Source organism: Apostichopus japonicus, chromosome 22 (genome assembly GCF_037975245.1).
Source record: "Apostichopus japonicus isolate 1M-3 chromosome 22, ASM3797524v1, whole genome shotgun sequence".
Classification (NCBI taxonomy): domain Eukaryota; kingdom Metazoa; phylum Echinodermata; class Holothuroidea; order Aspidochirotida; family Stichopodidae; genus Apostichopus; species Apostichopus japonicus.
In genome coordinates, this window is record NC_092582.1 from 8,897,653 (window position 1) to 8,923,490 (window position 25,838).

At 39.2% G+C, this 25,838-nt stretch overlaps 1 protein-coding gene across 2 annotated transcripts in view; it reads left to right on the forward strand.

Moving 5' to 3' along the window:
* LOC139963441 (NLR family CARD domain-containing protein 4-like) overlaps window positions 1-25,838 on the forward strand; it is a 100,209-nt gene that overhangs the window by 59,234 nt on the left and 15,137 nt on the right. For both annotated transcript variants that reach the window (XM_071964209.1, XM_071964208.1), the window contains exons 2-4: window positions 87-149; window positions 2,850-4,363; window positions 17,704-17,912. In XM_071964209.1, the coding sequence (XP_071820310.1) occupies window positions 131-149; window positions 2,850-4,363; window positions 17,704-17,912 (1,742 nt within the window). In that variant the 5' untranslated portion in view covers window positions 87-130. The remainder of the gene's footprint in view (window positions 1-86; window positions 150-2,849; window positions 4,364-17,703; window positions 17,913-25,838) is intronic.

Below are 25,838 nucleotides of genomic sequence, written 5' to 3' on the forward strand. Positions count from 1 at the left end.
CCTTTTTAATCTTATTACGTCAACAAATATCCATTTACATGTAAGTTCGTGTGTCACTAGCAACCATTTTACTGCCCCTCTTACAGATTCAAACTGTTCGCAGCTGATGTCTTGACCTCAGAGCTCTAACATGGCGTCAGACCTTGCAGGTGAGCTTTAATATTCACCCTTTAAACACCCCAGTGTTTTCTCTTCTCTTTCTTCTGCTTTTTCGTCTTCTTTTATTATCAGCTGTCATACAGCTACAAACTCATGACGTTTGTCAGTGGCAGGATAACAGAGGGGAGGGGCACTAGACTCCCCCACTTTGTCCCAGACCTATGTTTCCGATTCGGTCTTTATTTCTTTTGGTAATATCGCAGCAATACTGACAACTCTACGATACTTTTATACTTTAGTTGTAATGTCATTACACAGGCTATAACAAGATCGATCCATTGTAACGACTCTAATTAAATTCGTAACGCAAATCCGTAACGCACTAGTATAACTGTCCTTTAAGATAATCCAGCTTTGCTGTAGTGAACATTGGGAGAATCACTGGTATAGACATGGATAAAGTTATTTTGCCTTCTACGAGAGGGTCAACGGGCGCCGTCCAGCCCTATATTCACAATAAGATTTGCCATTTGTTACTTTTTATGTCGCTTAATAAATCTGGCTACACTTTTTGCAGATAGCATGTAATTACATTTTCAAATACACAACATGCACCTGGAAATAACCTATAAGCATTGCACCATATGTAGTGATCCCCTCCTCTTTAAACCCCGCCCCACCTCTCCTTAAGTTCTCCTCCTGACACGTGCTATAGAAAACAAGAAATATCATCAAAGGCTCAAGCTTCCAAGTACTTCTCCCCCTGCACCCACTCTCCGGGTCTTTCAAATCAATGGCGTTTACAGGATTTCAAAGGTGGGGAATGGGACAATATCATTTTGAAGCATATTTAAATTATAATTTAGGTCTATATCAATAGCCCTTAATGCAAGTTTGTGCTAAAGCTTAGTAATAAACTCCAACCTTCCTGTACATATTTAGTTGGTGAACTCAATCGTTGTGTAAGGGCCATGCAGAAGCGGATGCGGTATCTTATAAAGTAATGATTCTTCCGTGCGGTCAATATAGCTGACTCCTATGAATGATGTTGGGGAAGGAGGGGGGGGGGGGGTCGGACGTTTGGGTACTCCTAGCTCCATGAAGAAAATAAACAAAAGAAATCAAATGGTGCATTCTATATATATTTTGACTATGTTATCATTGTACAGAGTGCACCCCTGGTGATGGAATCTGACAATTTACACATGTTACGTTGGAATGCGAGAGGTCTCGATAATTAATTTCTAACGAGACACAAGCCTGGGTTCGTTTCCGTAAGGTACACAGACAAATTGAAGAGTCTAGAGAATTTGAATGAGAACGTAAACTATATTGAACAATGGAGTCTGAACCAACAACAACAAGTGGTAATTACAAATATATAGAAAATTACTCACAAACTTAACAAGATAGGATACACTTTAAAACACGCTGGTCTCTTCCAACGGCGATATCCCTCAGCGGCCACGACCTTGATGACGACGATTCTCGGTCCGTTGTACCGCGAAATTCACTGGTCCTCGACGAACTTTCTCGCGATCCCAGAAACAGCAGTCACCTTCTTTCCGGCGATGCTCCAAAATAGAAGACGGACTTCCAGCCACAATAGAGTGAAGCACAAGTCGAACTTCTCGCCGACTAAATATTACCAGAGTCAGTCCAAAATCAGCTTTATAGACACCAACTCCTGGCGTAACGAACTTCCTCAACGGAGACAGAAATTCTTCACCTTCTCCGAAATAAAGACTGGAAAACTGTAGTTTCACAGCAAAGTCCTCTTCAAACTTCTGAATGGAAGTGTAGAATCAATCTTGGTATCGTTACCTCCATCCCTCAGAAACTACTGGCAGTTGAGCACTGACCATATATAGTAGAATGGTATAATATGTGTCGTCGCTTGTATTCGTTCAGAAACTGAGAAACTCTCCGATCTGGGTGGGTTTTTATACGATTCGCCAGGTCAAGAATCATCTAGATCTTTCTCGATACACCTGAGTAACAACTCGACCCAGTTTCACCGTTCTTGGAAGTCCTTTGCATATCTCGCGAACATTCCAGAGAATCCACGAAAATGTGTGCACAGCGCAACGGGACTTCACGTAAACCGACGTTAACCCGAGACCAGCGTGTCATCATAAGGAATATACCAGAACAATTGTGTATTATAACATTCTGACACGGTAACCCGACCTAATTTCTCAAATATTGATTTATCACGTAGGCAATTTCAAATACTTTCTATATTATAACATTAGGTTCCTCACTAACAGTGACTAGCGTTAGGCTACATTGGGCCCTCGTAACAAACAGAATACGCATTCAGACACGAGTATAGAATAACTGCGGTCGAGTGGTACGGAATGTCTGTGACACAAGATCCGGGGGTTCGATTCCTTCTTTCGACTGATAAGTCCAAAAGGACGAAACCGGTCTTGGAATTCTTTATTTATTTTCTATATACATACATACATAATATATATATATATATATATATATATATATATATATATATATATATATATATATATATATATATATATATATATATATAAACGTGTTAGCTGGAGCTAAATACTACCGAGGATTTCAAAGTCTGCAGAAGTACGTTTTGAATAAACAAAAGCTTAATTATTGTAAATTTAATCTACATTCTACTGGTTTCGAGAAGTATTACGTGTCCATTCACACCCACATTCCTTATCTGTAGAATTAATATCGTTCATGGCACTCACTGTTTGTTTACTACACAGAAAAGAAGAGGCGACTGATAAGCTCACTAAAGTCAACCTACACAGGTCAATATAACGCAGTACAGCCTATACCTTACATCAGGGATAGACTGTACTGTGTGGATAAGGTATTTGTTGAGGGCAGTGTTCACTTCTTGGTTGCGGGTGTGCGAGGTCAGGAGACTTCATGGGAACGGTTAGAGTCTTACAAGAGAATCTATAGTGATCGTCGTATCAAATCAACAAGACGTATATTAGAGGGTGAACCTGGATACGGTAAATCAACTGTGACCCTACAGCTAGCCTATGATTGGTGTAATGGTGTCCAGGATTCCCCGTTTGGTGACGTAGAAATACTCATCCTTCTCAGATTAAGACAAGTCGGTGGTGTTAAGTCGATCTACAGAGCCATCAATCGCTTCCTTGCGTCTGGTTCTCGTTTATCTGATAAAGATATTGAAGATGTTCTAAAGAATACTTCCTCCGTAGAGATACTTCTTGATGGCTATGACGAGTATCCTGATCAAGATAAGATCACAGGAAATGACGTCAGAAGCATCATCATGAGAGAGATGTTCCCAAATCATGATGTAACTCTGACGACAAGATACCTTCCAAAGAAGTTTCCGAAATTGACAAAACGAGTCAAACTGACTGGATTCGATGACGACGCGCGAGATGAGTATCTCCGTAAGGCTGTCGTAGGTAACGATCAGAAAGCTCTGAAACAGATTAAACAACGACTCCGGGAAAACCCCATCTTAGCTGATCTCTGTCAGGTTCCGCTCTTCTTCGTCATGTTTGCTCACATTGCTCATGAAAATCAGGAATGTAAGAAATTCAAATCAGTCACGAGATTCTTTAAGTATATGATCACGTGCTTTCATGAGCACATGCGCAATAAGACGAGAGACGACGGTGTTCGGCAGGTGATCTTAAAATATGAAAGTGAACATGATAAACTGAACAAACTAGCTTACGAGGGTCTTAGTAAGGAAGACCAGCAGATTGTCTGGAAAAAGGATGAAATGGTAAAACGAGTTGGTCAAGAATTTTACGACCAGTATGTTGGCGTTGGTATCCTTGTCGAGGAACAAGTTCTAAGTGACAATGACACGGCGTATACTGAGAGCTTTACTATTGAAGTAAGGTTCTATCACAAAATATTCTGTGAATTTTACGCCTCTTACAGGTTAATGCTAGTCGTATTAAGACACAAAGTCTCTGAATTAGGACGATTCTTGGGGAGGATGGATCCGTTTGACCTTCAGTATTTGTATCGCTTTGCTTGTGGACTGAATCCTACCGCAGGAGCGAAAATAATCCAGTACTTGAAGAGCATTAAGGGTGGAGACAAGTTTGCAATCCTCTGTATCCTGGAACAAACTGGAAAGGTTGATGACATCAAGCACACCGTCAGGGATCTATGTTCAGAAACAGTGACGCTCAATGGCCCTGGGAGTTACAATGAAGAAGACAGTAGACTACTTCAGAGATCTACCATACAACTACTTGAGATAGCAGCAAGATATGACGTAAGTATCAATATTCTATTAGCATGAAATTCCAGTTATGCACACTACTGAATCAAAACAATCATCAAAAGAAGCGACCCCTTAGAGATAGTAATTCGTTACGAATAATTACAAATAGCTTAGTAAATACTAATTGCATGTTAGTCTACATATATCTCAATGTTAACAGTGTTTGGCAGTGACCGGGCACTACCTATCTCTATTTTTTTACTGTGGTTAACATTTTGACGAAAGTCAAACGAACCTTTTTTTTGGTTCCTCAAATAATTTTTCTAAACACAAAACACGTTGATGTTACCATTTTCTGTGATAGTCCTTAAAGAGTCCTTAAACCGTGTAGTAGATTGCGGTATACAAGATATTCACCGATCGTTCGGGACAATGCTATTCAGAAAAAGGGGAAAGGGCGGGATTACATATTGATATATATATATATATATATATATATATATATATTATCCACATAATTCACGTACCTTTCCTTCTGTAGTTAAGGAAGGCGGGGAGTGGGGTGGGGGTAGAGTATACTCACACACCAAAGGATCACCCCTTTTGCTTACGGTATTTGATTGTATGGAGAACATTAAATCATTTTGAATCCATATAATTGAAGGCAGAATATTAAAGAGATAAAATGCCTCAAGATGCAATAAATAGTACTGAGCTAGTATACGGTAAACATGATCCAAGTCCGATGATAATTTCATCTTCCCTTGCTCAAATATAAAACTTGCAATGAATATTGGGTGCATTGTGTAATAATTTGGATCACACACATATACACATTCAACTGTCTTTGAAATTCATTGATACAATTAGGACAATTCCATAATTGAAAATACTGTTTAATTTTGTTGCAGTGATTGCAGTCACTAGAGTGTGTATATCTCACCATGAAATAAGATTCCGCCAAACACGTTCTTTAAGTCATAAAATAACACTAGCCTAATTGTAACGAAAACTAAATTATATCAGTTGTTATATCAGTCCGTATATGACATATGACATTACACTTTATTTCGAAATACACATTGCGATAGTATAAATAACGAAATGTTTCCACCATAGTGCTCTATAGAGTTTCTTCAGCACGGTATATAACGTGAAATCTTAGTATATCAAACTGTTTTTTTAAGCAACCGAGTATTATACGTTTTGAACGAGGAAGCCTTCCCACAAGTATATTCTGATTAACTAAGGGCCGACGGATAGAGGGGGGGGGGGTGGTTACAAGTACGGTACCCTTTCAATATTTCCTTTTCCCATTTAGAGACCGATCCACTGACTGAATGAAATGCTTGCCATTTTTTATATTGTATGGTGGTTAAGACAAAATGGGAGAAGAGGTTGGAGTGGTAGTACAGCATAAATTGAAGACCATAGTGCAATAGGTGCCTTGGAGGGTAGTATGGCATAAATTGAAGATCATAGGGCTATAGGTGCCTTGGAAAGTTTACTTAAGACCCATATTTTCACTTGTTCTTTTGTAAATTCATTTGCTTTCTTTGTAAAAGCGCCTGAGAAGTGACTTTTGTCTACTGAGTTGGCGCTATATCAGTCTCATTTATTATTATTATTATTATTATCGGAGGGGAAGAACAGCATAAATTGAAGACCATATAGTGTTAAACGTGTATTGGAGGGTAGTACAGCATAAATTAAACACCACTGTGGGATAGGTGCATTGGAGGGGTAAAACAGCAAAAATTGAAGACCATACTGCATAGTGTTAAAGGTGCATTGTATGGGTCGTACAGCATAAATTAAACGCCATAGTGCCATAGGTGCTCTGGAGGGGTAGTACAGCATGAATTGAAGACCATGGTGCTATAAGTGCCTTGGAGTGGAAGTACAGCATACATTTGAAGACCATAGTGCTATAGGTGTCTAGGAGGGGTAGTCCGGCATGGTTTGAAGATCATGGTGCTATAGGTGCCTTGTGGGGAAGGGGTGTAGTCCGCCATAACTTGACTTTAGGTCTAATGTATCAAGGTCAGAACACTGGTTTAATAGATATGCCCATGAAGATCTGAATTCATGTGTGTTATGTATAGCTGTACAATCCCTGACCTCGGTCATTCAGCTATTATCAATATCAACAACAAACAACGGAGGAAAAATGTTTACTTCATTTTATAAAGCCAAGAGAGAGAAAAAACATAATAACAAACTGCTTATGTACTACAAAAAGCCTGTGTAGGTAAAATATGACAACACTAAACTTATTGTTCCATCGCGATATAGTTTATATTTTCAGTGCCTACTATTGGAAATTACTTGTAGCTAGAGCAGACGGTATCACTTTATCTTAGCTGCCAAAACATACAGAAATGAAGAACAATTGGTTCAGCCGGTATGTCGGTTCTGCCAACTGCCCGATTTCCCGATTTCGCTGATGAAATAAGGAGTTCAAGCTCAGAATTCGGGCATAAAACATTGTAAATATGTGTTAATTATGGGTCAAAAATCTGTCAGGGTTATCAATGCCTGTGGTTTCGGGACCTTACATTTTACTAGAGAAATTGACCGTCGCAACATTTACATTATATAATTGTCTGTCATGAGACCGAAAATGGCCGCTTACGTGTGAACTACTGTTCCTTTGCATATGATTCTCATCACCCCAGAGATTAACGTTGATTCCATGGATGCAGATTGTGAAATAAGACAGACATGTTAGCACTCATTAATGTATCCATTCATGCTACACGTGGCTAGCTGCTGTTATCCGTCGGCTCGCCGTGGTCGCAACCAACTCTTTGGGGCCCCTGGATAATGGAACCGTCTGAATCGTTTATTGCTATGCCTCTAAACATCCGGTAGTCCCATATGCTTATATCTGTGCATTAGTTTTAGCCACGTTTCAATTAAATCTTGTAAAAATTACTTTTAATCTGTGTTAACCCTGACCTATTGATTAACCATGTATACAGTTTAGGCGCCAAGATAGGGGGGGGGGCATGAGGGGGCCAATATAGATGATTTCCCCTAGTTCCCACACCCAGTCAGCTGCGGTTAACGAAGCTGAAACATACTAATAATACTTGGCTAATAAAATGCTAAACCTTCTAGGACACGGAGGATTTCAATACATTCCATGGAACTGAGAATATATTACTGTACAGCTATATCTACAAGAGAACTGCAGCTTCCGGGCTTGGAATACTTTCAACAAAAATGAAATCCCTCTGTCTGACATTTGCTTTTGTGCTTTAACGTCGCTACGAGAGAACAAGAAATACCTCAAACTTCAACAACTTCCCGAAGTCTACGACTCCCCCTACCCCCTCCCCATAACTTCGCCTGTGCTTTGAAATTGAGATTGAAGTAATTTCTGGTGCAGCCACTGCATGTACAGTGTACAATACTTCATTGAGTGTTTCAGTATGTATCTGTTCTGAACCAATAGTACATATGAGCAGAAGAAGACATGCTTTGCATCATGGGCGTCAATCCAGGGGGGGGGGGACCGGGGACACGTCCCCCTACATTTCGATGGGTGGGGGACACACTATCAAATGTCCCCCACACATTTGGAAAAAGAGTAGTGTCGTGGCTCTATTTGGTTAGGGCTTACACATCTCAGGATTCATTTCATCGAATATCACTCAATGTTGCTGAATGGAGAATTCCGCCCAGATCTCGTGAGTTGGTACCCTGAGCTCTCCGACAATCTCAAGCTTAGTCTGCCTTTCTTTTGAGGCCAGTTCCAGTCGTCGTCGGTTGAAGGGTATGAACAAATATTCAAGTCGATGAATCCAGCGGTACGGGCTATGTTTGGTGAAGTTGAAGCTCTCTTGTGGTTGTTCCTCGTCTCCTCCGCCAGTTCGACGGAAGCCGAGAGATCCTTTAGTGCTTTGAGGCGTTTGAAGACATGGCTACGGAGCACCATGACTCAACAGAGGCTGAACCATGTGATGGTGTGCCATATTCACCGCGAACGTCTAGCCCAGTTGAAGCCTGATGGGTTAGCAGAGAAGTTCGTTGGTTCCTCGGATTACAGACGCCGCATCTTCGGGCGATTCCCGTAGAAAACTAGTGCGCTCCATCATTATCATAAGAGACAGCACTTCATAGCTAGAGCCAAGCTTGTACATATGTAGTTGTTGTTTAGTTGTAGATGGTGTTTCAAAGACGGTGCCCTTTCCCTAATATTGGGGAAATGAAATAGGGAGCATATTCCGTTGCAGCGCATCCCATGAACCTTGTTGTTGAGTGATACCGGAGTTTACTCTACAGTGAGAACACGCAGGGACGTTGCTGGAGTGGGGATGGGGGTGTCTCATCCCCAAACTTGGTAAAACTTACGATAGTTGGAAAATTGGAGTGCGACAGTCGGAATTTCCAACTGTCGCACTCTAGTTTATCTAGGCCTATTCATTTATTCGTGTGAATGTGCATGACCTAAAAATTGAAAGATTTCGGTCAAAATTGAAAAATTTCGGTCAAAATTGACATTTAATCTGTCATATTTAGCACGTTTACCATGCCACTTTGAAAAATTGCATATCGCGATTCTTATACTTCACCGTACAAAACTTCGTATGATATTGAATACTCCAAAAAAATGCCTAATAGAACTACCGTCATAGGCGTAGGAGCCCAATTTGATTTGGGGAGGGGGGGGGGTTGTAACGACTTGCCCGAAAAATATAACCACAATTTTTCCACATGCTCCACATGTTAATGTGCATATCATATCAGGCATGCATCGGTTTTTACATCGCATGCAAATGACATACAATCATTTTCCGTCTTATTACCCTTCCATTAGGTTATAGTTATTGGGGTAGTCGTTACAATATTAATAGTAATATTAATATTAGTTTAACACCTGAAAAACACATTGCAAATTATCTTCTTTAAGTAGGTGCCCGAAAAGTTATCAGCATATTGCCCGAATTTTCACAAAAATATTTGGCTGGGGTGGGGGGGGGGCTAATAAGTTTGTGAAATGAGTGCCAGTGGGTTCAAATGAATCGAAAAAAGTTCGGACAAAAGTGCAGTCGCGGAAGATTGGATGTCTGACTGACACTGACCGTATCGTTAACGAGTAGCGCGAGGGTGGGGGTGAGGGGGGTACAAAGCAGCAGTCGGAATTTTCTGGCTTCAAAACCCATCCAGTTGGATTTTCAGCCACTACCCCCACCCCCCCCCCCAATCAGCAGGCCTTAGCTATACGTCCCTGGGTACACGGTGGTTACATAGTACGCTCCGACCAGAATTCACCCGTTTACCAGATGCAGATCCACCTAGCAACCGAGGTAACTTGTGTAGAGGACTTCAGCGAACAATCACTGATTTATTTTGATGCCTTCATCACTTTAACCACCACTCACATGGGACCTATTCTAAGTCTGACGATACATGAGCATGTGTGAGGTCCTGAAAACATAATAAAAGTGGTTTGTCTTGCCATCCTTGTTTCAAATTTCATAGAAATGTATACTCGTAGACCTAGCAAAACATTGTATCTGACACAATCCCATTGGAAGTGTGTCACGGGTGGCATTAAAAGTCATTGGTGGTTTAACATGCTGGCGTATGACGACTTTTGGCCAAATTTGCGCTAAGCTCACTATACGAACTCGGATCTGGGCTGTGCCTAATTAGTTAGTTATTTCAATTATTAATAATGGCGTATAAGGAAATGCACCATTTTGTGGTATGACTCCCAGGACGGCAAGTCGAGAAACTCACATGCGGTCGCGGCGGATAGCTTCCTTCGCCTATATGTCCGGGGACATTTTGGGACATCGTTCCTATAGGCCAGGGGTGGGCAACCTACGGCCCGCGGGCCGCACACGGCCATCCAGTGATTTTTTCGGCCCGTGAGATGTCTCAAGAAAAAGAAAAAAAATCAATCTATTTTACATCATCACAAAACACGAACTAGCTGCTTAGAGTTTATCTGCACTAATGATGCTGTCATGTAGGCCTGTTATCACCATTATTATCAACTGTACTGTATTGACATTATGTTTTTGTGAATACAGATTAGTACACACACCTATTGCATGAACGTCCTCGGAATCAAAGGTTTGAAATCAACAGCAGGTCGTTGGTTAGGTGCGGCCCTGTCAATCTTTCACTCCTAAAATCTGGCCCATTCATTCAAAAAGGTTGCCCACCCCTGCTATAGGCCTATATCTGAGGCCCTGGGGTCATTCCTTGACCGACTTGGTGCAATATAATGTGCCCATTTCGAAGTAAATTTATTCACAGATTTTTAGTTGACATGGGTTTGAACAAATGAGGGGTATTCTATCCTGAAACATAGGGCGAAATGGGGCTGGGGTTCCAGTTCGCCGCATCATTTGTCAACTTGCACTGGGTTCTAATGTTCATGTCAATTGCAATCACTAATAAAAGAAATAATCCACCAAAATGAAGGCCCCATGAACTTTATTGCAGATTTCCTGAGTGACGAAATTGTAATTTTCTCCCGAAATCACGCAACTAGATGGCTGCTATCCAGCCTGCAGGGCAAGTGCCATCTCCAGCGATCTGGCAGGTATTGAAATCTGAAATTTTCTTGATACGCTGCGCGCCAACTGATGGTTACGTCCCCCCCCCCCCCCACGTTTCAAATCAGATTGACGCCCCTGCTTTGCATAAAACAGTTGAATGAGCTTTTATCTCTCCTTACGTTTCTTACATGTACCGATGATACGGCAGGACCACACGACATCAAATTATCCAATGAGATAACAATAGTTAGTTTGATACATAAAGTTCGCTGTCTTATGGCACAACACGTCTGATGCATATTCATAGTTTTACATGTAACACTTCAGCAATGTCGTGCGACAAAGTAATATTTGGCGCCAAAGAGATTCAGACAACGTAAACGAACACCTGTACAGGTGTGAATCTGTTATACAGTGGTAATGAACTGCATACCAGCACTCCAGCAGTCGATCATTATTCAGTATTACATTGGTCGTTGATGAAGTTGTTGTTCTTTGTCGGAGTTGGTCGTCGTTTCATTTACTTGTTTGTAAAATATCGGGGTTTAAATATCGGAGAAAAAATATTACGCTAAGAGCATCGTTTGCTTGGTAAGATATTTTGAAGGTAAAGGTACATGGAGTTGTATGCTTGGTAGTTTAACTCAGATCTAGGCCTAGGACTATTGAATGACAGGCTAGGCCAAGGAAAATTACAATTGAGATGTAGCCTAGCCTAAGGAAGATTTTTCTCAATGTCAGATTATATCGTAGTGAATTAGAACTCTTTACATAAGAATAGAAACAGTTTATGTTAAGGACCAACTTGTCACAAATGACCTTTCCTCATAAATAAACTTGAATTTGCCAAACAACATAACTTGGTCGGTATTGTTTTACAAAAGCACACACAAAATGAAATACGATGCAAAAAAGTTGAAAAGCAAAATTTAAAAGATGTATTTTAATGTAAACGAAAAATTAATGTGGTCATTTTTAATTAAAATGAAAACATTAACGAGTTTGCTATAGTACTACTTATGATTATTGATATTATAAACAGCACAATCGGTGTAGTCTAACCTGTGATAAAATTACAAGTCTTGTGATATTAGTCTTAAAATAACATTGTTCAAACTTTCACGAAGCTAGTCAGGTCTATGTAATGGCATAATACTATGTTCTAGGAAGTCAGTTGATCAGATAATTATGAAGATACTTTAAGAAGAGAGGTTTCCTCCCCTTTTTTCCAACTAATAATCAGTGGACAATATTTCGTTAATTGCAACTTTAGAATTAGAGGCAAATTTAAAACAACTATAAGGACTTAAACTATCCAATATCATCTGTCACAAGCGCATCCAAAATAGAAAGACAGGCAGTTTAACTATGTACCATACACACGTTTTGTCAGGAAGCACAAAGCATTGAATTTCATTAGAAAAGATAAATAGCGCTACAATTTAGTCAAGTTAGCGAAGAACGCTGAGAAGCATGTTTTGCATAAACATTTAATTTGAAAATGCGCTATCACCTTTCTTTAAATTTTATTAAATTGATCCCTAGTTTGAAAAGTGCGCCACCTTCTATTTTAATTGTTCTGGCTAATGAAAGTACCGTGCGTATATTTTTTTCGACTCTCAAATTTAGTACGATGTCAGCTTCAAAGAATACCAAATAAAAGTTAAAAATTTAACGAAAATCTTTTCACGAGCAAAACAGATAGCATTATTTCCGCTAAAATGAAGGCATATATAGGCCTCCGTTTATCTCAGTGAAACCAACACTTCAGCTATGTTATAGTCAGGTGGCTTAGCAAATTTAACGTTACCGGCCGGACAAAAGTACCAAATTTGGCATGGAGTTTCTTTTCGACCTATCTATCGATTTTATCCGTGGAACCCACTTTATCGGTTCCGATTTTTCAAGATGGCGGCCAAAATCCAAGATGGCCGCCAGAAAAAAAGGAAATGTCATATATCTGGCTGTAAAAATCGGAGATGAACAAATGAGGGTCAATTCAGGTGTTTCCGGGGTCACTGAAACAGATGATGATCATGGCATGTTGCTTGAGTAACCCACTTCCAAGATGGCGGCCAAAATCCAAGATGGCCGCCAGAAAAAAAAAGAAATGTCATATACCTGGCTGTAAAAATCGGAGATGAACAAATGAGGGGTCAATTAAGGTGTTTCCGAGCTCACTGGAACAGATGGTGGTCATGGTATATTGCTTGGGCCACCCACTTCCAAGATGGCGGCCAGAATCCAAGATGGCCCCCTGGAAAAAAAGGAAATTTCATATATATTCATTCCCCAGACCCTGTGCCCTTTTCTGATCGGGACCATCAAACCTTCCACCCTCAAACGTGTAAATGAAACCGGGCTAGCATCCTGATTATATATGTTATGGCTGGGATTCTAATTGTGTCACTTTGGTGCAGGAAGCCACTTAGGACTTATTGGGGAACTTTGAGGTGTGATCGACCGTGGATAGACACTGTCGCAAAGCCCGTTATTGTATGGGAGTTACGAGTGTCATGTAAGACTGATTACATTGAGTCAACTATATAATAGGGTAACCTGAGGGAAAACAGACCAGGTGTGAATACCGACTCATTGAGAGATTTTGTACGATTGTGCACCCTTCATAAACGGCAATTGTGCAAACAACACACGCTAAGCAGGTCACTAGGCATCTGAGGTATTTAAGTAGTCTTTTCGAACCTGTACTCCAGGGCTACTCTTAGCGAGGATCTCCAGGAAGACTTGTTGTCTGGTATAGACAAGGCCCCCCCCCCCCCTCATAGTAGAACGATAGCTTGGGTTCGAATCTCTCCGTTGGTGAGCTCTGGACAGCGGTAGCAGCGATGAAGAAGGGAAAGTCCCCGGTCCCGATGGCCTCACTGCTGAGTTCTATAGGACCTTCTGGGAGGTTCTCGGTGGGGACTTTAGAGACGTGTTCGCCACCGCTTTCCAGTTCAATTACATGAGCCAAACACAGAGGGCTGGAAATATTGTTCTCCTCCCAAAGTCGGGAGACCTTTTAGACCCTAATAGGCGTGCAATAACGCTGTTAAATCGGGACTACAAAATCCTGGCCAAAGCATTAGGAAATCGCTTAGCGTATGTGATGCCGGATATTGTAGGTCCTCTCCAGACTTGCGCTGTGCGAGTCCTTCAGATTGAACTCAGTGTTTATTCGTTGGGTCTCGTTACTATATAAGGACGTCACGAGCATGGTCACTGTTAACGAATTTACTTCTGGTCCCTTCCCGGTTCGAAGGGGAGTCCGTCAGGTTTGTCCCCTCTCCCCGTTGTTGTATGTTCTCTTCAGCGAAACGCTCAGTACCTCGCTGGACAGATGCTCGGGGTTTCGGCCTTTCAATGTACCGGGTGGGGCTAGAGTTAAATGCGTGCAATATGCCGATGACGTCACTTGTATTGTGTCGGACCTCGTCTCCTTCAAGCCTTTTATCGAAGGTTTTGGCCACCTTCCAAGAGGCTACTGGTGCCAGACTTAACAAGTCCAAGACCAAAGGGCTGCGTTCAGGAGGTTGGCGTGGCCAATCCCTCCCGTTCGATGCTACTTGGTCAGATGTCATGATCAGGGTAATCGGCATCTGGCTAGGTTAGGGTGCCCCGGAGGCCACCACTTGGGCCGAGAAGGCTGATCAGGTGGAGGCAAGGCTCGACACATTCAATCGGAGGTGACTCTCCCTCCCTGGGAAGGACACAGTTGTCAATCGTTTTATTGTTCCTCTCCTTTGGTATCCTGGGTCGGTGATCGCTGCACCAGATTATGCCTTGGTGCGATTGGAGAGGATCATTTTTTATTTCATTTGGGGAAAGTGCAAACCAAACTTTCTCAAAAGGACCGTTCTGTAAAAGACCCCCTTGAGCGGGTGGGCATGGTTTGGTCCACCTACCATCTTAACTGCGCTTTCTCCTTTTGAAAGGTTTTTTCGTTGCGTTTGAGAATCCCTCGTTTGCCTTTTTTGTTAAGTTCTGGGGTGGTTTTCTTTTTCGCCACTACTGGCCCGGATCCTTTTCCAACAACCGGCTTCAAGGGTGTATACTCAGATTGGTGACTCACTTTGTAGAATCAAAGAGGAGGGTGGGCCAGATGTTCTGCTGAACGTGGCCCCCTTGGCTTGCCAAACCGCCATCTCTCCAGATGTGTGGTGTTCTGTGTGTTGTAAGTCACTAGATAGCCGTCTCCGGGACATGGCAAGGAGGATTGCACATGGGGTCCTCATCACTAACCATTTTCGCCTAGTCAGGTGGCGATTAGGTTAAGGGATTTGTCCCTGTGTGGGCTGTAAAGCCATCAGGACTATGCAACACCTTTTGCTGGAGTGTCCCTTTGTCCGGTTGGTGCGGGAATGATGGTTTCACGCCTTCATTATTGGTGTTATTGGTTGTTATTGTTGTTGTTGTTTTAGTTATTATTGTTATTGGTTGACATCAGATGACTAGTGACCCGACTTAGCGTGTGTTGTTCGCAGAATTGACGTTGTGTTTATGAAGGGGGGGGGGGGCCTTGTCTATACCAGACAACAAGTCTTCCTGGAGATCCTCGCTAATAGCAGCCCTGGAGTACAGGTTCGAAAAGAACGACCTAAATACCTCAGATGACTAGTGACCTGACTTAGCGTGTGTTGTTCGCACAAATGACGTTGTGTTTATGAAGGGTGCACAATCGTACAAAATCCCTCAATGAGTCGGTATTCACATCTGGTCTGTTTTCCCCTCAAGTTACGCTATTATATAGTTGATTCAATGTAATCAGTCTTACATGACACTCGTAACTCCCATACAATAACGGGCTTTGCGACATTGTCTATCCACGGTCGATCACACCTCAAAGTTCCCCAATAAGTCCTAAGTGACTTCCTGAGCCAAAGTGACACAATAAGAATACCAGCCATAACATATAGTCAGGGTGCTAGCCCGGTTTCATTTACACGTTTGAGGACGGAAGGTTTGATGGTCCCGATCAGAAAAGGGCACAGGGGGTCTGGGGATTGAATATATGAAATTTCCTTTTTTTCCAGGGGGCCATCTTGGATTCTATCCCCCATCTTGGAAGTGGGTGGCCCAAGCAACATACCGTGACCATCATCTGTTTCAGTGAGCTCGGAAACACCTTAATTGACCCCTCATTTGTTCATCTCCGATTTTTACAGCCAGATATATGACATTTCCTTTTTTTCTGGCGGCCATCTTGGATTTTGGCCGCCATCTTGGAAGTGGGTTATTCAAGCAACATGCCATGATCATCATCTCTTTCAGTGACCCCGGAAACACCTGAATTGACCCCTCATTTGTTCATCTCCGATTTTTACAGCCAGATATATGACATTTCCTTTTTTCTGGCGGCCATCTTGGATTTTGGCCGCCATCTTGAAAAATCGGAACCGATAAAGTGGGTTCCACGGATAAAATCGATAGATAGGTCGAAAAGAAACTCCATGCCAAATTTGGTACTTTTGTCCGGCCGGTAACGTTAAGCCCCAAAATTGTTGCTAAGCCACCTCACTATTAATAGAATGTATCTTTGGGAGGCTAAAACATTCAACAGGATTAAAAAGGGTATCAAGGTAAATAACATGCTCAACCTGTTTATGAAATATTGAAAACAGCTTCTTTAAAGCTAGTGACAACAGTAGAAACGCTTGAATTAAGTAAATATTGTAAATTATATCTCCAACCTTCCTGAATGTCAAGAGATTACTAGACACATATTAAAGAAAGGTGAATAATGGCTAAAGTCACTCCATATGCTTAAAATAGAATTGGTCACTACAAAGTTCATTATTAACTTTGTCTTTGTGTAACAAAGCAAAATAGTATTTTTCAAATTCTCTGTAAAGATCATCACCTCTAATGTATCTTTCTTTTGAATAAAAATTAAAGCAAACGGAAACAAGATGGAGATCTTATTATCTTTATAAAACAATTGTCTTTGTCTATTTATTAGAGGTGAAGTTAATTCAAATTGACAAAGTTGAAACTAAATTCAATCCATCATTAATTGTTCTTTCAAATAGAATATTAATAATACTTAAGATTAATCAATAGTAAATATAAGGTTATAATTAATGAAAATTTTAACTAAAATATTATTCTTCAAACCCCTGAAATAAAATAAGTTTCATTTGTAACGTTTTTCATAAACTTGGTACTCATTCTCCTCATAAAAGTATATCACATTGGTTAATTAATTATTTCCTGCTAAAAGAAAACTAAATTTACTATATATCACACTATTCTATACTTTATCTTTGGAACAATTCCTTCTGAAAAATAATGAGATAAGCTGTCAGTCTTGCTTTTAAATATAAATATATACTTAAATTTCTAAAATGACTCTTCTTTAAACTAATTATTATTCTATTATAATCCATAAATAATTATTAAGGTTTATTTATCAACTTTATTATCTTTCTCTTCCTACATAAACTAAAAGCCCAAAAAATAAAAATCTTCTTACTATTCTATCTACGACCCCCCCCCCCCTCCCCCCCCCAAAAAGGCTGCATTTGTTATTCAAGGCTACATACTTTTATTTTTAACCCATAAGATAGACGTAATAATTCTCTGTTTCAAAACTCCTACTCCATTTTTCTTTATTAAAATCATACGTTTATTCCTGTTTCTAGTTTATAAACTCTTCAAAATCAACGACTTGAATTTCCGTTCGCTAAATTCATTCCTACATACAAAATTACATAAACACGTCCTTATAAGTCATCGCTTATACTCTCTTCCATTTTAATTATTTATTTTTTATCATTTATAAACATCCTAATAATTATTTTACTCGTAACCAAATCCAATCTATTTATCTCTATCTACTCTATTATCAGTAACTCTATTCTTTCATTCTAGATTCCTATCTCCTGTGTGTATCTAGTAGAATGCTCTCCTAGAGTTGATAAGTCTGGTCTGAACCTTGTCCTTCAGTCTGGTCTCTCTCTCTCTATCCTGAGGTCTCTCCAGAAGCTGTGGATCGGTGACGACGACAGGAGACTAACTAATGAAGAGTTGGCGGCCATCTTGTCTTACTCCTCACAGTGTACAAGCTTGAAGGAGCTGGAGTAAGTATGCCGGTGTAGATGTTAGAATCATCATAACAGTTAAACTGGGAATTAATTTAATTAATAAAAGTTATCATCATTAAACTAACAATATAGTATTTTAATGTCAAGGATTGGATTTAATTAGTTTTAGTGGATTTATTTGAATAAATTAGGCCATCGTTAAAGGAAATATGTTAGATGTTTCGATAAATGAAACAAGATAAAATGGATTAATTTGGGGATTACTAAAATCGGTGTTGGCCCGGGGTGAGTTAAGGGATTATAGCGGTGTTCTTGTCCTAATTAATCTTTTTTATATTTTTTTATGAAGGGGTGAGTCTTAAAGTGACAAAATTGTTAATTTGGATACAAAATAGGATAGAAAACAAAACGCAATCGGATTTGAGTTAATTTCTAATGAAAGTTGTGACCATTTCTAATGGTTTTATTTTAAATTTTGGAAATAATAACTTAAATCGCCCAATTCAAAACTCAAAAAAGTTTAAAAATGTGTACAATATATCATTAGAAAAGATTTTTAGACCAAATAAAAAAGGAAATATTGATTCAAAATGAATTCAATAAAATTATGGGCTGATATGAAAGCTTTTTCACTGACAATTCAAGAAAAAGTTAAGTGTTTACTACTAAAAGAGAATTAGTTACATTAAAAAATAAATTAATAGAGGAAACTATTTAAAAGAAACAGTGGACAAAAATATTAATATTAATAGTAGAAATCTTCGTGGCATTAATTTATTACAGGTTTAAGAAGAAAATGAAGAAAATGTTTAAATTATTTATAAGAAACAATCTGTAATCAATTAGTCAATATGAAAGTAATTTTAAAGTCATAGAAAAGTATTAACAAGAAAAAATACATTGATCAATATACGGATAATTGTAAATATAGTTGTTACAACAAATTATTGGGAACAAATGTGAATATGATTTAAAAGACTACTGTTAGAAAGGTTTAATATACAGAATTTTTAATAATAAAATATTATTTAAACTCTAAAATTTCAGTGAAATAAATAAATAATCACATCACTGCGTTACAAGAAGAACTTTTCATTAAAAACCCAGATTTGGATGTCAACATTGGATAGTTGATATTTCCTAAGTAAGATTCTTCAGTAATTTTATCTAAAAACAGTATAAAACGAGGAAATAAGACTTAATTATTGCTTAAGTAATATTTAGTATTTATCGCAACATGCAAAGCCTTTTGTATTAATTTACTTTCTTGAAATCGTGAAGCAATTTAAATTCCCGCCCGCGTTGACTATACACAAACGTTAAATTACCCCCTCCCCCCACCCATCGCAGCGGGTGACCCTTTTGCACCTCTCATTCCTCTTTTGATTCTTAAACCAACTCGAACTGTATCTGATCATCTTCCTGTTACTCTCACTGCTTTAGAATCACCACCAGCTCTTATATTAAATACTATTGTATACATTGTAGTTATACAGGTAGACACTCAGGCTTCGCTACTACTTGAATATATTTATTTTCTCATTCTAACAAACCTTATCAAATTTTAAGTGTTTACGCACAGCGTAATATATTACTCATTGCCTTTTAGCAAATCTTAATCTCCACACCCTACCCCGCCCACATCCCTTTCACTTTCCACCCCTCACCCCCCCCCCAATTGACATCGCCTCGTCCACTCCGCTCTCATTATGACATGAACGATAATGGTACTTTTGAAATTGCTACACGTGAGTTTATTTGCTATGTTGGTCAGCTACGTTTGGTGCATATCGTTCCACTGTAAATACCAAACCCGAAGCACGAGACACACTAACACAACGAAATGTATAGCATGCACTACAAAAGCCATACGTTTTCTGACTTAAATATTAACATGTTCTTTCTCTATGTTATAACGATATCCCATCTTAACTTCCAACCGAGAACGTCTATATAACATGAAACTTTTCTTCTCCCAGTTCCCACATTTAGTTCATTACAATACCATTTAGCATAAAAGACCAGAAAAGATAAAAAAAACAAAATTATTGCGTTAGATAGATTCTCCAAACATTCTCATTGTACAATTATAACTATTCAAGTCGTTTTATATTTTACACAAAACATGACCATCACAGAATATTCTTAAATTTATTCACTTCTTAGAGAAAGATCTAATGGAACAACTAAAAATCCCCGTAAATTCCATAACGTTACTTTTCTACACAGTAAAATATACACAACACACGTGTTCGTGTATAACAACGTAAGCCAAATCTGCTGTTCTTTAGCAGTACATATATAATAGCGACCTTATACATGTAGCTTTTAGTCTGTGTCAATCACAATACATTACAAGAGAAACCATTGATTCAATAAAGAAATTCTCAGACAAAATAAGCGAAGTTAAGATGAAGGGTGAAACACCTGGAGCTATTGTAAAGACCTATTTAGCATAATAGTAGACATGACACGAGCCAGTGTAGTGTTGATTGATTTCAGTACCGATGAATGTCACGTGTCTAGTACGACTGGATGGTTGTCATGGCATTAACAGGTGTAAACGTGCTACACTGAAATTAATCAAGCGGTAAGAATATAACAATTAGTTTTCTACTAATTCTCCTAATAAAGCGCTCTTATATAATGTACTCCATTAATTTGGGAAGGATGCGGCCATTTTGATATAATGTTCTCTAATTTATATTTGTATGGTTTTTGTATCTTTATTATGTTTATTGCACAATGAGTGAAATATGTAACCAAACCACCATTTTCAGTCATGGACCTCGGTTGAATAATAATCCCCATTAAGTGATGATATAATTTATAATATGTTAAGTATTTGACATCAGGCGCGGATCTAGGGCCTGTGTGAGCGTACCACAACATTGTTGAACCCCACAAAAAGTGTATTTATTAGCATTACCATGCGTGTGTAAAGTGACCTTATTATAGGCCGAAATTAATTTAATTAAATTTTTTCAGAATGCACTATTTCACGGCTAAACTTGTATTTACTGAAGGAGGACCCCCCCCCCCCCCCCCCGCATGGAAATCGGCTTCAATGAACCAAGTGCAACAACCACTCCAAACTATGGAGACACTCTTATATCGAACTTGCAAAATTGTGAGAGGGGTCGTGGATTGCAAAGTCGGCAATTCATGCATAATGCAAAGTCGGTAGTTACTATTACGGTTGGATTCGCCCAACACGGTAACATTTAGAAATGCTGTACTCGAAGACTTCGTTATTTGATCAGCGACGGCTAGACCGTCATTTCTCAGAAGGTTGCTTAAATAATCGTAGGGTCTGGCACTGTTTATCCATGTTTGAAAGAAACATTCAACAGGTTGAATCAAGTTATCATCAAAGGAACATTAAAATTGAAAATTGGTACTATTAAATTAGTAACTGTTGAACATATTATGTAGCTAATGCCTTTAAATGTTAAACTGTTGTGTTTAATACATAAATTGTTAACCCCCTGTACAATAGTCCATGTACCTGGGTTAGGTTAGTACCATAGGCTATGTTAATATGGGTAACGTTTAAGGTTAGTACCATCATGTTTAAAGGGGTAACGTAAGTTGCCTATAAATAAAATAAAAAAAGTTAAAATATATCTATAACGAAAATAGCTGCATGCACGGTAGAAGACGTATAAAGGAACACACGTATTCTGAAATAAAGTTCCCATTCGACTACTCAAACGTGTATATTTCATTACGAGTAGAACCCCATGAAAAATATTACGCGGGTACAGGTACAGAGCCGTATAGAGAGAGAGTTTGGCCAACTGTAACGATTTCTGATTGGTCGAGATATTTCAGCGCTCACTGGCCATCACTATATACGGCTCAGTACAGGTAGGACCGATACCGCCGCCATTACCTTTCGGGATACATTTCATACTGTAATTTTGATTAATTGAGCCCTCAGCTTCGATTGTAGGAATTGTATATTTTGTCACATGGTTTTGCGCAGGGCCGGATTTAGACATGTGGAGGCCCGTGGGCAACCTTCAGTGGCGGAGGCCACCCCCTCCAGTGATCGCCGTCCTGGGGGAGGTAGATAAGGGGAGGGGTATTGGATTTTTTCCAATAATTAAGGGTTCTTGGATGCGAAATGGTGCAGTATTTTGTGATTTCTGAAGTAAATTTTGTGATTTCTGAAGAATTTTCATTACGGTATATAGGCCTGTTTGCCTGCAAAATTTTCAGTACAAGTAAAAAGGTTGCTACAACCTCTTTCACTCTCAGTACGAACGAGCAATCATGATCAATCATAAAAACATGGATATAATACTTACAGTACGTATATTTACAGACCAGGCAGTTTTCGAGACTTGACCCTTGCAAAATCTTGGATCAATTTGTCAGGACGGTTGTGGGCAATTTGGGTTTTCTGGAAACTGCAAAATGTTTTCAAAATCAAGGTTAGGATTAGAATATCAGGTCAGGGTCCATTATAAGGGGATGTGGAGCATTTTCTTTCATAATCCGACGTCAAAAATGACTAAAGTTATCTAGAAATTGGGTTCTGGAGAAAGGGGGTGTTGTCCCATTTCCAAGAATTTGATCGGCCTGCGTATGCTAATTATCCCGGAAAACCGAAAAAACTCACACCCCGGGCCTAAACTTGCTTTTAGCTGGACTGGACTAACATGATTCATGACGAACATGTTAATGCCAATTGCCAACTTCCCAGACGCACACGGGCCTGTGTACACTCAAAAAAATGAAGTGTTAAATTTGAATCGTAAAGTGTTGAATTTAACACCCCACCCTGTTTGGATTAGGGACAACACCCACCGGGTTAAATTAACACTTCAGAAGTGTAACATAATATAACACTTTGCGAGTGTTGCCTTAACAACACCCAAACAAGTGTCAAAATAACACTTCCTGGTGTTGAAGGTACACTACAGGGAGTAAAATTAACACCATAAAGTCTTCATTTGTTAGAACTCCTGGGTGTCAACATGACCCTTCAAGGAGTAAAATTAACACAATAAAGTGTTCATTTGTTAGCACTTCTGGGTGTCAAAATTGCACTTCAGGGAGTATAATTAACACTCTAGTGCTCATTTTGTGGCCTTCTGGGTGTCAAAGTTCTGCTTCAGTGAGTAGAATTACCACCATATAGTGTTCATTTGTCATCTGTGTCAAGATGATACTTAATGGACTCTCAACACACAATAGTGCTCTCTCGTTTATACTTCTGGATGTATATGTAACCTGCTGGTTTGTAAAGTTTTACATGTTTATTATGTAACGCAAATACAATACTGTTTTGTAAAATTTTGCCAGAAAAGTTTACATCGCACCCGTTTAGTGAATATTTTATACAGGTTTTAGGTTAATTATTACCTAGTAATTAGGTAAACAATATGGATGCATGTTTGAATCGCTCACAGCAGAAAGTTACATTTAAGAGAGAGCAAAAAGCAATGACAACACAAACAATTCAGAATGTGGGATTTTCAGCAATTAAACACCCTACTACCTTCCTATTCCAGAGGTCCATTTATTATATCCCATTAAATGTAAAACGAACAATTTAGGCTATAAAAGTATTGTCTTGTGGAATTAAGTCAACTTAAAAGTGCCAACATTTTCAATTGCTACAGTGCAGTTACTTGGTCTTTATTTTTTTGCACATGCCTTTTGGTTTCTAGATTAAAGACAAAGAAACAACTCTTCCCAAAGTCAATTTCAAATAAGCAACAACTTTAGAAAACTTCTGATCCATGGGATGAGAAAACATGGAGTGCTGTGTATGATGACTGCTACAGTACAGTGACTGTCTTTGTTGTTGGCAAATGCCTTTTGGTATTCCAGAATAAACACAAGAAACAACTCTTCCCAAAGTCAATTTCAAATAAGCAACAACTTTAGATATATGCTGATCCGTGGGATGAGAAAACGTGGAGTACTGTCTATGATGACTGCTACACTGCAGTTACTTTGTCTTTGTTGTTGGCTCGTGCCTTTGGTATTCCAAATTAAACACAAAGAAAAAACTCTTCCCAAAGACAATTCCAAATAAGCAACAACTTTACATACATTCTGATCCGTGAGATGAGGAAACATGGAGTTCTGTCTATGACAACTGCTAAACTGCAGTAACTTTGTCTTTTTTGTCGGCACAGTGAGCATAAAAATCTCGAATCTGGTTGCGTTTCACACCACCAGGCAACTTGTAGACAACTTTTTGGAAAAATTCCCAGGCACCGAGACTTGCAATTTGGTATAATTCAGATTTAACACGTAGAATAATTTGAAGCAAACATCAATGGCTTCATAAATGTCCTCTGGGGTAGGGCATGTCTCTGGATGATCACAAATGACTGCTTGGGGTGTATTTTGCTTCCTCCAAGAAGTAACACATATTGCTGAGGTCTTTCTGAAATCTTTTGCAAATAGAATTCCAAGTTGATGCTTCCTAAGTAACAACAAAGAAAAGAAAATTCCCATCATAATGAAGTTGTGTTAAAACCTTCTTGGAGCATAAGCAGTTTTTTACATGTACCCCTCACAAAACATGAACATTCCTAAAGAAAATGCCCACAATTTAATCAGTTGTGATTCTAACTTCCTCAAGTACGTTTGAATCTAGAAAGCCTGATGGCCTATAGTGATTACTTGTCAAAACAGGAACTTGCATTAAACTTTCATCAGACAAGGTAGGCAACTTTTATAACCAATGCATCATGTTAACAATGCTTAAAACAATGCTCACTCCCACTGTATGCAATTTTGTAGATTGCTATGAATTATAACAGCTAGATCACTTCCATGATATAGCTAAATTATAGTTGGGCCTATAGGTCTAAAAGTATCACCAATCCACATCAGCTTCGGCCTACTTGCTACAACTTACAAGCTTAAATGGCAATTAGTGGTAATTATATATTGCATTACATGAATATATGTTTATCCTTTATTGAACATAGTACCAGCGTAACTATAGGCCCATGCCCGATGCTATTTAAAATGCATTGTCTTGAAATAGCCTAAGTATACCCTACTAGTACTAGGCCTGGTAGTAGTACTACTTAAAAAAGTGACTCGCAGGGTATACGAAGTTACGGTTAACGCAAAAAGGAATAGAATGCACTAGATTACAATAAAGGCCTAGACCAAAGTCTTCCGTCCGTCCGAAGGCAATTCCGTTTAATCTTTACTTGTATGTAAGCTACACTGATTCGTTGACAATTATGAGATGACTATGACAAACAGCAGCTAGCCTATTATATTAACTTATAGAATGACTTTAACGTTAGGTCTACGTAACGCAAGCGATTCAAATGCATTCGTCTACCCAGCTTAGTCGTGGGTCTCTAACGCATATCTCGTTCTTGTCACGTACACTTACATAATATCAAAACATACCTTCGAATTTTTCAATCAATTCTTCCAGGCCCCAGTCTCCTATAACGTCATTTTCATGCCATTGTAGCTCGTTATCGCACACTGAGTACATAACGTTTTGTGGCTTGAACGTATATATGGCTGTGGTTACTATAGTACATTTAGTAACGATAAATGTCGACAAACTGGTACAAGTATTGCTAGGTATGGTAAATGGGTGTTTACGGTACGGTGGTACCGTTTAAACACTTAACTTGCACTAAGAATCCAGCTGACGGGAGGTTTGACCAATCAGAATGCTCGAACTGAAAGTACAATTTCTACAGGTGTTAAAAATCCACGCTACATAAATTATGTAACCCTACTCAGGGTCAGAGTAACCCTTCAGGTGTAGGGTGAACGGTTACACCTGGAAAGTGTTAAAATTCAACACTCCATTTTGTTGCGTGTATGTGTGTGTAGAGGGGGTGAGAAGACAGTTGTTTCATCATTGCACATGAAAAGAATTAATTAGCAATACCTGTCTGAAACCTAGCGGGAGGTGATGACAGGCGCACTGTCAGGGTGTACTGAAATGTTTCAACC